General features: G+C 37.9%; 1 protein-coding gene across 28 annotated transcripts in view; it reads right to left on the bottom strand.

The window, feature by feature from the left end:
- NEK11 (NIMA related kinase 11) overlaps positions 1-14,631 on the bottom strand; it is a 310,863-nt gene that overhangs the window by 230,418 nt on the left and 65,814 nt on the right. For all 28 annotated transcript variants that reach the window (XM_077991454.1, XM_077991457.1, XM_077991458.1 and 25 more), the window contains one exon: positions 4,763-4,881. In XM_077991454.1, the coding sequence (XP_077847580.1) occupies positions 4,763-4,881 (119 nt within the window). The remainder of the gene's footprint in view (positions 1-4,762; positions 4,882-14,631) is intronic.

Below are 14,631 nucleotides of genomic sequence, written 5' to 3'. Positions count from 1 at the left end.
TCAGCAAGAACATGTTTTAGTGCTACATTCCCAAAGTAGCTATCAGTGAGCTGTGAATAGTCTTGGCTTTTTAACATCATTATTTATAAATGTTTATGCCATATGCTAAAAAAATCATTCTTTTGGATTTAAAATGTTGTAAAATCAGATAATTAAGATAAGTAAGTTTATTTTCTGAAGGAAATATGTTTTATCCTAAATTAAATATTGAAAACCAACAGAAGTGAAACACAGATTACACATTTACAATCAGGAATAATATATATATATGTAACTGCTCCATTTAAAAACCATTCTAAAGTTGGATCAAGAGGAAGACACCTTCCTTCCCCTCCTCACTCCAAATTCCCAGAAACACAAGAAATTTTTCAAGAGGAAATTCATAAGAGTGCTAGAAAACAACAGTTATATTTAAGCAAGGTTGCTTTTTTTTTTTTTCTTTTTTTTTTTGAGATGGAGTCTTGCACTGTCGCCCAGGCTAGAGTGCAATGGTGCAATCTCGACTCACTGCAACTTCCGCCTCCCAGGTTCAAGCCATTCTCCTGCCTCAGCCTCCAAATAGCTGGGATTATAGGTACTCACCACCATGTCCGGATAATTTTTTGTATTTTCAGTAGAGACGGGGTTTCACTATGTTGGCCAGGCTAGTCTCGAAATCCTGACCTCATGATCCACCTGCCTTGGACTCCCAAAGTGCTGGGATTACAAGCGTGAGTCACTGTGCCCGGCCTGCTTTTTTTTTTTTTTTTTTTTTTTTTTCCAAAAAGTCAGGAGAGAAAGCAGGAAGAGAAACCCAAAACTTCACACACTATGAGAAGAGTCCTGCCTTTGCATCCCTCTGCCCACAGCAGCCACTGGTTCAATCATGCATTCTGCACAGCTTTTGTGGCTGCTTCTCACTCTTCCCACTCATTGGCTTCTGCTTTCTAAGACTACCTCCTAAAAAATCTATTTGTTTCCTAGTCTTTGTTTCAGGGCTCTGATATTGTAGGAACCCAAACAAAGTCAAGCCCTGATGGTTCCCTAAGATCCAGGGTCTCACTTCTAACTTCCTTCTCTCATTCTCATTCTCTCTCTCTCTCCTCCCTCTTCTTCTCCTTCTCTCTCCATATTCTACCCAGCATATTCACAATTAAACTCATCACCATTGTTTCAAACCTGTCTTTCCAACTTCTCATTCATCCAGGCACAAAACCTCAGGTTCATCTTTGACCTTGTATCACATGTCACAGATCTACTTAATTTCATGTCCAGCCATTTCAACTTACTGAGCTCATTATTATCCTTCCTCATTCTACCCACTTCTGCCAGCTAGGTTTAGGCCTTACAATCTCATACATGTATATTATAAAAGGTTCTTGACTGATAACCCAAGTTATCTTCTCTCCTTGGTATAATTTATCATCTCACCTTCCTGAAGCAAGCTCTGGCAATATTATATAACTCCACTCAAAAAGCTCTTGTGGAGTTCAATGTCTGTGCTCCAAAATAAAGCCCTCTTGACCTCAGCCTACCTTTGCCAACAACTTTATTCATTACTCCAAGAGTCTTCCCAACAGAACCACTCACCATTCTCTCTAAGATTTCCATGTTTTTCCACCTCTGTGGCTGTGCTCTGTTCCCTACATCTGGAAAGCTCTGACCCATTTTTCATCATACTCAAAACCTACCTTGGGTCAAGTGCTACTTCTTCCAAGAAGCCTCCATTGATTCGCCAAATGAAAACGTTATCTCTCTTCTGATCTCCTGTAACACTTAAATTGTACTCTTCTTGGCACTTTTATCACTTGTTTTAAACTACAGTATAACTTACATTAAAATGCAAAAATCTTAAATTTGATGATTTTTTACATATATATCAACATATGTACCACTCTTGTAATCCTCCATCCAGATTAATATATAGAACATTTCTAACATCCCAGAAGCTTTCTTTGTGCCCCTTCCAGGCAAAACCCCTTTGCTAATATAATCTCTATTCTGACTTATCTTAGATTAGTTTTGCCTACTTTTGAACTTCATATAAATATAGTCATACAGTATAGACTCTTTTGCACCTGGTTTCTTTCATCCTACATCTGATCTCTGAGATTCACCCAGGTCATGCTTATTATCAATTGTCTATTGTTTTAAAATTACAGAATAGTAATTTTAAAAGTCCATTATAGGGCCATACCACACTTATGTAACCATTCCACTGTAGATGAATATTTTTTAGTGTTTTCGCAATTACAAAAAAGGCTTCTATGGACATTTCTGTATACCTTTTGTTGGACATCAGCACTCACTTCTACCCTTAGGAATAGAATTACTGGGTCATAGGTATTTGTATGTTTGGCTTAGGAAGTATTGCCAAACATGTCTCAAAAGTGTTTATATCAATGTATACCCATTAAGAATATAAAAGAATTCCAGGTGCGCCATATGCTTACTAACACTTGTTACTGTCATTGTTTTTAAAACTGCTTTTGATGTCTATGCTTTCATTTCTATATTAAATTATAATGACATTACACAGAGCTTAACATTTTGCAAATTTTTAAACTGTATAATATCTCAACGCATATTTTCTACCCTATAATGTAAGCAAGGAGAGTCCTATTATTATCCTTACTTTATATTAGGTAGGTGCAAAAATAGTCGTGGCTTTTGTCATTAAAAGTAATGGCAAAAACCACAATTACTTTTGCACCAACCTAATAGATGAGGAAACAGGTTCAGAGAGGAGAGCTTGCTTTCATGACCAGCTTGCTCAAGGTCATGAATCTAGTGAATAGTGGAGACACTTAATCATGTACATCCACCATGGTACATGGCTTATAGTTATAAGAGTACATGTTTTATGTCTGCTCACTTACTGACAGCTCTTTGAGGTTGACACTTATTTTTAATTTATCACTAACGAACGAATTGATGAACTGAAATATGAAACTGTAATTTCTCTGTACACAAGAACTTTACAATAATTGGTTATAATAACACAATGACTAAGAAGCACCATCACTTGTTACCTGAATCACAAACGATTGTATTTCAAATCCAAGGATTCACAAATATCCAAATATTTAGTCTCATTTAATGGCTTTCTTTGAATATTAAAAGATTTAAAAATCATAAGCCTTTGTTTGAAGGGTTATTTTAAACTCATTATTTGAACTATTACTAAGCAGTCTTAAAGGTATCAAAACTATTTGGGTTCTTAAATCAACCAGATTCCAGTTTTGTATTTTGTGCATAGAATACAATAGTTAGCATCTTAATATGTGGTTTTTTTTTAGTTGTTTTTCTTTTTTTTTTTTTTTTTTTTTTGAGACAGAGTCTCGCTTAGTCGCCCAGGCTGGAGTGCAGTGGCGCGATCTCGGCTCACTGCAAGCTCCGCCTCCCGGGTTCACGCCATTCTCCTGCCTCAGCCTCCCGAGTAGCTGGGACTACAGGCGCCCGCCGCCTCGCCTGGCTAATTTTTTGCATTTTTAGTAGAGAAGGGGTTTCACAGTGTTAGCCATGATGGTCTCGATCTCCTGACCTTGTGATCCGCCCGCCTTGGCCTCCCAAAGTGCTGGGATTACAGGCGTGAGCCACCGCGCCCGGCCTTTTAGTTGTTTTTCTTGTGTGTAACCTAACAATATGTTAGAAGTAGTAAAGAAAATAAAAGAAACACCAATATAAATGTATGTACACAGACGTTTTATAGTCAGCAGCTTTGGGTACCTTATTAAAAGATTATTTGATTCTTTTAAGTCAAATAATCTTTTAATAAAAGATTTCTTAAGATAGTTTGACATCATCCAACAGATTGTTATGAGGTGTCAATAAATCAGTAGCTATCTGTATCAACAAGCGTGTGTTTTAGGAGATACATGGCAAATTACAAAATAATCCGATTACTTTTTATGCTTTCAGAAAGTACAGATGACACATTTAAGCAATCTGACATCCATGGATAGCTAGACCTTGGTGTGCCTTATAAATCACCCCTTTCGTTCAAGAAGAATGGTACCATGTGTTAATGGCCACTCCCAAGATGAAAGCTACCATATACACCTCAGATTATCCACTTCTTTTTTGCCTATGTATGTTCATCTTTTCAAACATGTTCATATCATTTTTGGGTCTCTAAAACATTTAACTTCTAAAACTTCTTACTTTTGACCTATAAAAATTCATTAAAAGTTTTAAAATACATTTTTGAGGCAGAGATTGTAAATGTAAATCACAGATAATCGAAATAATTGACCTTATCAGATACTTCACATCAAAACTGACTTTCTATCTGAATACTTATCTCTCTGAGGCTAAAGAATACATTCTGTCTCAATTACTGAGCTCTTTTGGGATGTGAACCTAGCTAAGTGTGCACTGACACATTCCAAGGTGACCACACAATTCATTTGCGGCATACTAAGATATCTACCACTGAAGCCTGCTGTGAGATACAATAAATTCATAGGATGCCAAAAGTATCTGAGAACTTCCTGTAATTCATAGGAGATGATCAGATATAATGAAATGTGTTTAACACAAATTTCTATCTTATATTCATGGCCAACTTGAGTTTTAGAAAAGCAACAAAAAACTATGCAAATAAATCCTCTAGATATAATCATTCAACAGTTTTCTCAAGGAAAAACATATTATAGATGTTTAATTACAATCATATATTTTTTGAACTTGTTTTCTTTCAATTATAGAAAAAAAATTCACTTTTCAAGTTCAGACATGACTGTTAAAAATATATCATATTCCTAGTAGCAAATGAACATACCTCTCATGCATGTAGTCAACTCCCAGCAGCAGTTGGATAAACCATTCTATTATTTGGTTATCTGGAAAGATTTTTCCAGCTTCTTTATATTCCTGAATTTTATAGTCCAGATCTCGGCCCTGAAATGAAGAGCATAATCTTTCATATTTTTTCAGCTAATATATTAAAATCAAGCTCACTTAACAACAGTTAAAACATAGCAGTCACTGTTTATCAGAAAGTGCCACACTGTAATTATCACTGACAAAGATCCTCTCTTTAACCAAAGTCTCTCCAGGTTCCTCTGAGCACTCTTTTCAGCTCAGCCTCAACACTGACCTATAAAGACTTTAACAAACATGCATGTATTAATAGTTTCTAAAAGCCTAAGGTCACAACCCTAGAATGGTCCTACCCTCCCACCCCTTAAAGTTCCTGCCTGATCAGCTCAAGGTAGACAAAAGAATTGACTGTTTCCTCCAGTCAATGCCTGAAGATAGGGCTCTTGTCTCCCAATCTCTAAAGAAGGTTAGGAGTCTAACTTTGATGAGCACCAGTTAACAAACCCACATGGGTTTACAGGGACCAACCTCCACTTTCTGATTTTTGTAATTTTTCACTTCCTTGACTCTGCTCAGGCCCCTGCTGTTCCTCTTTCCTATTCCCTTATTCTCCCTGAATACCCAGTCACTCTGCACAAATCAGAATGGAGCTCAGCTCTTTTCCGTAGTGTCAGTAGTTACTTCATAAAATCTGTTTTGAATGTTTTAATGATATCACTCCAGGAAAAAACCTTTATAAGGAGAAAAGTTACCACATAAACCTTCAACCTAAATTATTTTTTATTATATTACCTATATATGCACCCACATAAAACTAGCAATAACTTTTCTTACACTTAGAGTTGTATATAATTGTAGAATCTTAACATATACAAAACTTAAAAAGGTCGGCCAGTAAAATTCCAATCAATGATACGAATTTAATACAAAGTGATGATTTTTGGTGAAACTAAATTGGTACTTACATTGTGCATATAGCTGCTGTAGTATAGATTCTTTTGAGTTTGGCATGCCCAGGGTACCATGTGCATTGGGATGACTGAATTCCCTTTCCTCTATATAGCTATAGCAAAACCCTAAGGAATATAATAACTGTGGATCTATGCGGGGATCCAGGCACATCATTTAAGCATTTAGTTAGCTCTATCCTATCACTCACTAGCAATAACTAAAATAATACTTATTATTAAGGTCAAAAACTAACTATGATAAAAAATGACAAAATCTAAAATAGGCCAGCAGTGTCTGATATAATGCCCTTTCTGAATATGTTTTATTGATGTATTTCAATTGCTATAAAAATAAAAATGTCAAATGCTAAATTCTCTTAGAGAACCCTTAGACCTGATCCATTTTACTGTAAAACACCAAAAAATTAGAGATAATTTGAGAAATGTTCCTCTAAAGAAAAGGATGGATTAAATGTAACTGGTCTTTGCAGGATGTAAAACGCAGGCCCCATAAAGAGTGGGAGAGGTACTTACCATATTCATGGGGAGCAAAAGTGGAAAAAATAAAGCTAGTCACAGACTACTCATGACAGAGTTGTTGTTAAGATGCAAAGGAAGAACATTTATAGGCAGAGACAATCCAAAAGAAATTACTTCTAATGAAACAACATGAGGTCAACTGATTCACTTCTAATGCATTTTTTATTTCCTTACAGTGCAATATGCAAATATTTGCTTAGCATTTTCTCTCCTACACAGGACCATAACAAATCGAAAGTATAGCAAACATTCACTTGCAGCCTAGCTCAAGTACAGTTTCCTGATAGATTTTCTGGGCCAAGGAGAGTGTTCCAAAGCTTGGTAGAATTCAAAAATATGGCGAATTGAATACTTAACTCCTTGTCTAAAAGACTATCATTTCTTTCTCATTTTTCAACCCTGCCTTTATTTCTTCTCTCTTTTTAATCCTAGAGTTTATCAGAATTCTGTTGAGCCACACAAGCTGTACTCTCATGTTTCTGTAAGTTGCAAAGAACATTTTTGACAATAGATCATTATAACATCCTGTGTAGTAGACATGAAAGTCCTTCAGATGAAAGGTGACCTGTAAATATACAGTTGACCCTTGAATAATATGGGTTTGAACTGCATAGGTCTGCTTAAAATGTCAGTTTACAAGCTTATAATATCAGCTTCTAAGCTGATATTTTTCAACCAAACACATATTGAAAATACAGTATTTGCAGGAATGGAAATCTGCATATATGAAGGGCTTTTGTATATATGAAGGTTCTGCAGGGCCAACTGCGGGACTTGAATATGCGAGGATTCTGGTATATCTCATTTAGTTTCTCTGAATATGATAAAACATCTCCAGTGGCGGAAAGACTATTGCCTACATGTTTCCATCTTCTTCCGGAATACCTTCAGAGGAGAAGTGAAAGGAGAGAGAAGATGAAGACAATGATAAAGAAAAAGGAAAAGAAAAACTTGCCTTAAAGAAATATCAGTGAAGCTGCCTGCTAGCTTCTTATATCAACCCAATGTTTACCTCTTTAAAAACACCAAAAATAAGCACAATTTTCTCTATGTACAAAAATTATGGCCCCAGAACCTGTGCATTTTTTTTAAATCTGTTAACCTCACTAAAGACAAGAAGGAATTACAATGGCCACAGTGAAGTGTTAACCAAGATAAAATTGATCGCTTGTGAGGCACATTAGAGAAGAAAGGATCTGACATACCACAAAAGCAATGGGACACATTCTTTAATTGATACACAGAAGTATTAAACATCTAAGATGTTAAATGAATCAAAGATTTCCTCTTTAAAAGATTTCTTAGAGAAGGCGAATCGGAAAAATCTTAAGTCTTTTCTACAAATATCAGTCAAAAGCTTTAGCCATCTGGGTATGTAATCTTGTCTCATGGGCCAGAAAAACTTCACTTCCAGATATCCTTTAACATATCAGGGAGCTTTGTGTTACTGTACTTGGCACCGGGCTAAAATTTTTAAATGAATACTACAAGATTTGCTTTTATGTTTATATTTATATATGTCAGTATGTATGTTATGAATGTGTAATATATTTCTTTTTCCTTATGGTATTGCCAAAATTAAGTTGTAAAAGATAATTATTTAATTGGCTTAAAGAAAAATAAGTTCTTACATAAAATAGGTATTCCTTAAACCCTTAGAAACAAACCTAAAATATTTTTCATGTTTACATAATCTTGGATAATCTTTGGTAAATAGTAGCTAATAAAAGTATATTGCCTTGATTAATGCAGGCATACCTTCAGAGTTGTCAGCATTTAGTATAATACAGATGCACAACTCTTCTTCCCCAGGTTTATTTAGTAAAAAAAGTTCATGCTATCTCTATGTGACATAACTTGTCAGCAAGAAAAATAACTTAAGGTGATGGCTAGCTATTTAATATCTCATCTTTATGAGCATTTCAAGCATAATTATTAAAAGCAAGTGTTAAATAGAGGTAAGATAGAATTCCCATGTGAAAAATGTCCTTGCTATACTAGAAACTTTTAATATTGTTACGAAGGACAGGGGAAAAAAAAGCCCTAACAAGATAGAAATAAAAATTTGCTTCCTCTGCCATTTCTTACCACAGAGAGACTAAAGACAGTTGGGACTGTTCATAAATGTTCTGTGCCACACTGAAAAAAATGCATTATAAAACAGTACATGCTCCTAGAATTATAATCCACAGATTTTCCAATCTATAGACTGCTGGTATGATATTCACACTTGCTTTCTTCCTAGTATTCACTAGAAATTAAGGTCATAAAGGGCTAAGAATTCTAATTAAAATACGTAACTAAAATTACTAGAAATAATAAGGAAAACTATTTTATATGCAAGTATACAATATAGGTAAGATGTGCTCTTGGTAAGGAAAAGCATAAGTTATGAGGATGTGTATTGCTCTGTTAAAACAAAAGGAGAAAAATTTTTGTTCTAAAGTAGAATGATTGATCCAAACCGAGAAAGACCTATAGGGGGAGAAAAAAACTGACTGGATATTAGAAAGTGATATGGTTTAGCTGTGTCCCCACCTAAAATCTCTTCTTGAATTATAATCCCCATAATCCCTACATGTCAAGGGTGGGACCCGGTGGAGATAAATCATGGGAGTGGTTTCCCCCATGCTGTTCTCATGATAGTGAGTGAGTCTCACAAGATCTGATGGTTTTATAAGCATCTAGCATTTCCCCTGCTTGCACTCACTCCGTCCTGCTGCCCTGTGAGGAAGTGCCTGCTTCTCCTTTGCCTTCCAACATGATTGTAAGTTTCCTGAGGCCTCCCCAGCCATGTGGAACTGTGAGTCAATTAAACTTCTTTCCTCTATAAATTACCCATTCTTGGCTATTTCTTCATTAAGAATGGACTAATACAAAAAGTCTGTAGAAGAGGAACCTTGGGAAAGAAATGTTATATGTGATTGAGCTAGCTAAGATTAGATGTGCTATTTGTAAATTTTTCTAAAAATTAAGCATTAATATAAAAAACACTATGAAGGGAAATTAGAATTTCATCCCCTATGTTAAAACAACTTTTTCTTGAGGTATTGGTCTACTTTTAATAGGAAATTGTGAAAAGACTTTTTGTTTGTTTGCTTTGTTTTTACCTTTTAGGTAATTGGCCAAGGAAATATTGTGTGTTTTGTCAAGATAATTAAGAAAGTCAGTAAAAGAAACGCCATGATGGCTGACTTGCCAAGATGGCTGACTAGAAGCAGTTAGTGCATGCTGCTGTCATGGAGAAGAGGCAGAGTGGCAAGTAAACACTAGTTCTTCAAGTGGATCATACAGGAGGCCATGTTTTGATTCATCAAGGAAGCAACAGCGACCCACAGAAAGCAAAGAAAAGCAAGGCAGGACAGCTGCCCACCCAGGATTGGTGCAGAGCCAGAGGAGGCTCCCAGCTGTGAGGAAAGGATGAGTGAGAGTCCCCAGGGACCACACGTCTGCATAAGCTTTGTAATCTTGGGCACAGGAGAGGCCCCCAGCTCCCCTGGGCTTCCAGATCGACACAGAGAGCTTTGCGGACTCTGTGCAGAGCTACCACTCAAGCCCCCCGAGCTCCATGAGCCCTGGATTCCCAAGCATGCTGGTGCCAGCTGCCATAGCCCTACCAACAAAGGAGCTGAGGCTCTCTAGTGCACCTCTAGGACAGGGACCACATGCATGGTGCTGAGGAGAGGATGAACTGCACATTGTACCTCATCATGGAAGGTCCAATGGCCTGGGCCCCCAGCACAGCCACCCCACCCCAACCTGAACATTCCAGCTGGTCATCGCTTTTCTTTCCTCTGGGATGGACCTCCCAGAGGCAACTAACAAGCCTGCTGCAATTGCCACTGCTGTAGCCCCTGCCCCTGCTGTCCTCAGGCTGGGGAGAGAGTAAAGAATCTAAGAACTGTCATTGGCCTCCACCATGCCACAGCTGCTATACAGTAAGGTGGCCAGACTGTTTTCCATGCAGATCTCTGACTTTGCTGCTCCTGATTGGGCAGGGCCTTCCAGCTTAGGCCCCCATTGCAGCTGCCTCACTCCCACCTGATCACTTCAGTTAGTGGTGGTTCTTCATTTCTCTGGGGTGGAGCTTCCAGAGACAACTGACAGGCCCTCTGTCATTGACACCACCATAGTACCCACTCATCAGTCCCACCACCGAGGCTAGAAAGGGAACAAACAGCCTGATTGTTGTTGCAGTCCTACAGCACACCACAGCTATCCTATGGAGAGGAGGCCAAACTATCTTCTTTGGTCTTCCCTAGGCAGAGCACCCCCCAAGCCTGGGCCCACAGCACAGCTGCCCCATCCCTGGCTGATCACTCAAATTAGCCATGGCTATGCATTTCTTTGGGGTGGCACCCCCTGAGGTAACTGGCAGGCTGTATACCATTGCTGCCATTGTAGTCCCCACCCCTGCTGCCCCCAAGGTGGGGACGGAACAAAAAGCCTGATCTCTCCCCAGGTCTGCAGTGCATAGCCTGGGGGTACTAAGGCACTCGAGTGGGAATGGAGCCCACACTCTCAGAGCACAAAGAGGGATGAGTCACAGGGGTTCATGGGCTGCAGCAGGAATAGGCATGCCTCACTCCACAGAGCCAGACTGAAAAGGTGTGGTCTATCTCCCTACTGCAGCCTCTGACTGAGGGAACCCTGTAGCCTAAACCCCTAATAAAAGAAATGCAGGTACAGTGCCAGTGATTGGAGGGAGTTCCCCCAAGGCCCAGGAGTAAACTCGGTGAAGGGGTCACCTCTCTTGCCACTGCACCACAGAGCAAGCTTGCAAGTGGCAGGAAATACAAAGGAGCCATGCAGCTGAGTAAGAGCCTCTACCAGCAAATACTCTTAAGCATCATCTACTGGATTGCAGCCCGAACTACAACAACAAAAATACTTTGCTAATATAACCCCCTGTAAGACTAAGGGTAAGAATTCAGCCCAAATAAAGAACCTGCATAGAACCTTGGCCCTCTGAAAACATTCAGAAATGAAGCCAACTAACTATACTCAATTTATACCACAATTAAAGGAACAGCAACCTTCTTAGATGAGAAAGAACCAACACAAGAGTTCTGGCAATGCAAAAAGCCAGAGTGTACCCTTACCTCCAAACAAGTCCACTATCTCCTCAGCAATGGTTTTTAACCAATCAAAAATGACTGAAATGACAGACATAGAATGTGGAATCTGGATGACAAGGAATCTCATGAATATTCTGGAGAAAGTTGAAACCCAACCCAAGGATTCCAAGGAATCTAGTAAAATGATCTAAGAGCTGAAAGATGAAATAGCTATTTTAAGAAAGAATCAAATTGAGCTTCCACAGCTGAAAAATTCACTATAAGAATTTCATAATATAATCAAAAGTATTAACAGAAGGATCGAAGCTGAGGAAAGAATCTCAGAGCTCAAAGGCCAGTTCTTCAAGTCAACTCAGTTGAACAAAAAGAAAAATAATGTTTAAAAATGAATAAAACTTCTGAGAAATATAGGATTATGTAAAGAGACCAAATCTATGACTCAATAGTATTCCTGAGAGACAGAGAGAGAATAAACAACTCAGAAAATATATTTGAGGATACAGTCCATGAAAATTTCCCTAATCTTGCTAGAGAGGATGACATGCAAAACCAATAAATACAGAGAACCTTGGCTAGACCTCATATAAATCAACCATCCCCAAGGCACATAGTCATCAGATTCACCAAGGTCAAGGTAAAAAAAAAAATCTTAAAGAGAGAAAAGTCAATTCATGCACAGAGGGAAATCCATCAGGCTAGCAGCAAACCTCTCAGCAGAAACCTCACAAGCCAGAAGAAATTGGGGTACTATTTTCAGCATTCTTAAATAAAAGAAATTTCAACCAAGAATTTCATATCCCATCAAACAAAGCTTCATAAGTGAAAGAGAAATAAAACACTTCTCAGAAAAGCAAAGCAGTTCTCTCTATTTAAAAAGCTAAGGTTTTTCTATAATTACGTAACTATCTTTGAAGTATTTTAATTATCACTCTGCTTAAATGACTATTGTTCCCAGTGACCTATGATCCTATTTTAATTAAGTATTTTAAACCTTTTGACATTTTTTAACAACTTCTCAAAATCAAACATTAAATTAAGGCCTTTTGACCTCAAACCAACTTTGGAAGTTTCCCAACTGACCTCTGGAATTTCTCAAAGGAATTTTTTCCTCTCTTCTTATAAAAAAGAGAGATGTGTTAAATTGCATGGGAAGCATTGTCAAATAATAAGTGTTGCTGAACCGTCTTTAAGTTATATTGCATGGGTATGTTATTAATATGTTTTCCAGAAATTATATGAAATTCCCAGAAACCTGATAGTCTTGATATATTACTATCACTCATAATTTTAATTATTTTAAAATACTGTATATACAGAAAAGGAAACAAAATTTTCTTGTCAATTGCATTATAATTAATTTTCACCAGACATTTAACCATTATCATTTAAAGTCTTGTCATCCACAGACAGCTAATTGTTTTACTTTGGTACTTTCCTGAAAGCTATTGAAAACAACTATAAACCTAAATTTTTCACCTTTGAGGGGATTCATGGAAACAACTCTGACAACATAGGTTTCTGATAACCTTAGGTTCATACAATTAGATTAGATAAGAATTTCCAGAACTCTAATGAATAAATTGATTCGTTCATAAAACCACTAACCCCACATCAAGTAGAACACGAATTAATTGGTTGCCAAGGAAATGCTTTGGCAGTTTTTCATACTAAGCCAGTACTGAAATTGTTAAGATATACAATTTGAGTGAGCTCCATAAAATTGATCCAAGTCAAATTACCTGTGATGAACTATTTCATAAACAGTGCCTTGTGCCTGAATTGGAGAAACCAACTGGTATTTAAAAGGATGTAAATTCAATGTTAAGTGTGGGCTAATGGAGGGCTTGGACAGTTGCTTGGTCCTTCCTGACTCCTTAAAGCTTTAATTATTAAAAGCTCTGTACTCTTTAACTCATCAGAGGAAAAATAAAATAATTCCAATTATTTTTAAAAATACTGGCAGGCTGTCTGTTCTAAAATTGCTAAAATGGTTTATAACCAATGTCTGGTTTGTCAAACCCGTAATTTTGACAAGACAGTAAAATACTCAGATGATACATTTCCAGCACCTGCTGGATCATTGGAATATTTACAGACGGACATCACTCAATTCCCACCTTCAATGAATATTTTCTGGATGTACAGAAGCTTTCCCATCATGCAGGAAGTTTGCTGATATAACAGTAGCTAAAAGGTTATCACAAAACGTGTTTGCTTTATGGAATATTCCTGCCGAATATTCCTCCAGTGGTAGAGGTGCTCATTTCACTGGACAAGTTATAAAGCAGTTAAATAAGTTATTACAAACACAATGGTATTAGGCAAAGCTAACTGAATTGACTGTATTGCCTTGTTCAAAGGTAATACTGATTGATGGCAATCAGCTCCACTCCCCTTGGAAAACATAGACTGACCCCTTATAAAATAGTTACTGGAAGATGTACGGCCCTAATAATAGACTCACAAATCTCACACTTTCATAAGTTCTGACATGACTTAATATTACAAGATTTTAATGCATTATGCTTGTGTGTGTGTGTGTGTGTATATATATATATATATATTTATTATTTTTTTTTTGAGACGGAGTCTTGCTCAGTCGCCCAGGCTGGAGTGCAGCGGGGGGATCTCGGCTCACTGCAAGCTCTGCCTCCCGGGTTCACGCCATTCTCCTGCCTCAGCCTCCCGAGTAGCTGGGACTACAGGTGCCCGACACCTCGCCCAGCTAATTTTTTTGTATTTTTAGTAGAGACGGGGTTTTACCGTGTTAGCCAGGATGGTCTCGATCTCCTGACCTCGTGATCCTCCCGTCTCGGCCTCCCAAAGTGTGGGGATTACAGCCGTGAGCCACCGCGCCCGGCCATGCTTAAGTATATTTTTACCAGTTAAAAGAAACCCTTTGTGACCCACCAGCTGATGACAACTAGATCTTTCATGATCTAGAACCCACTGAATGGGTCTTTTGGAAGCAACACCAGAGAAAGGCTGCCCTTGAGACTCACTGAAAGGGACCATACCAAGTTTGCCCACCACCCACACTACCGCAAAATTTCAGGGCCTCAAGCCTTGGATCCCTACATCTCAACTCAAGAGAGCCCCTCCAGACTCTTGGGACAGTAAATCCACTGGAGATCTCAAGGTAAAGCTGACTAGGGAAGCTTTTCCCTAGTCATGTGATAATTAAGATTTCAGAATTGACAGCTTTTGCAGGGAACTAGACTGAATGTTGACTATCTCATGTTAAACCTGAATCCCTATAT

Source organism: Macaca mulatta, chromosome 2, assembly GCF_049350105.2.
Source record: "Macaca mulatta isolate MMU2019108-1 chromosome 2, T2T-MMU8v2.0, whole genome shotgun sequence".
Taxonomy (NCBI): domain Eukaryota; kingdom Metazoa; phylum Chordata; class Mammalia; order Primates; family Cercopithecidae; genus Macaca; species Macaca mulatta.
This window is presented reverse-complemented; position numbering and strand designations above follow the sequence as displayed.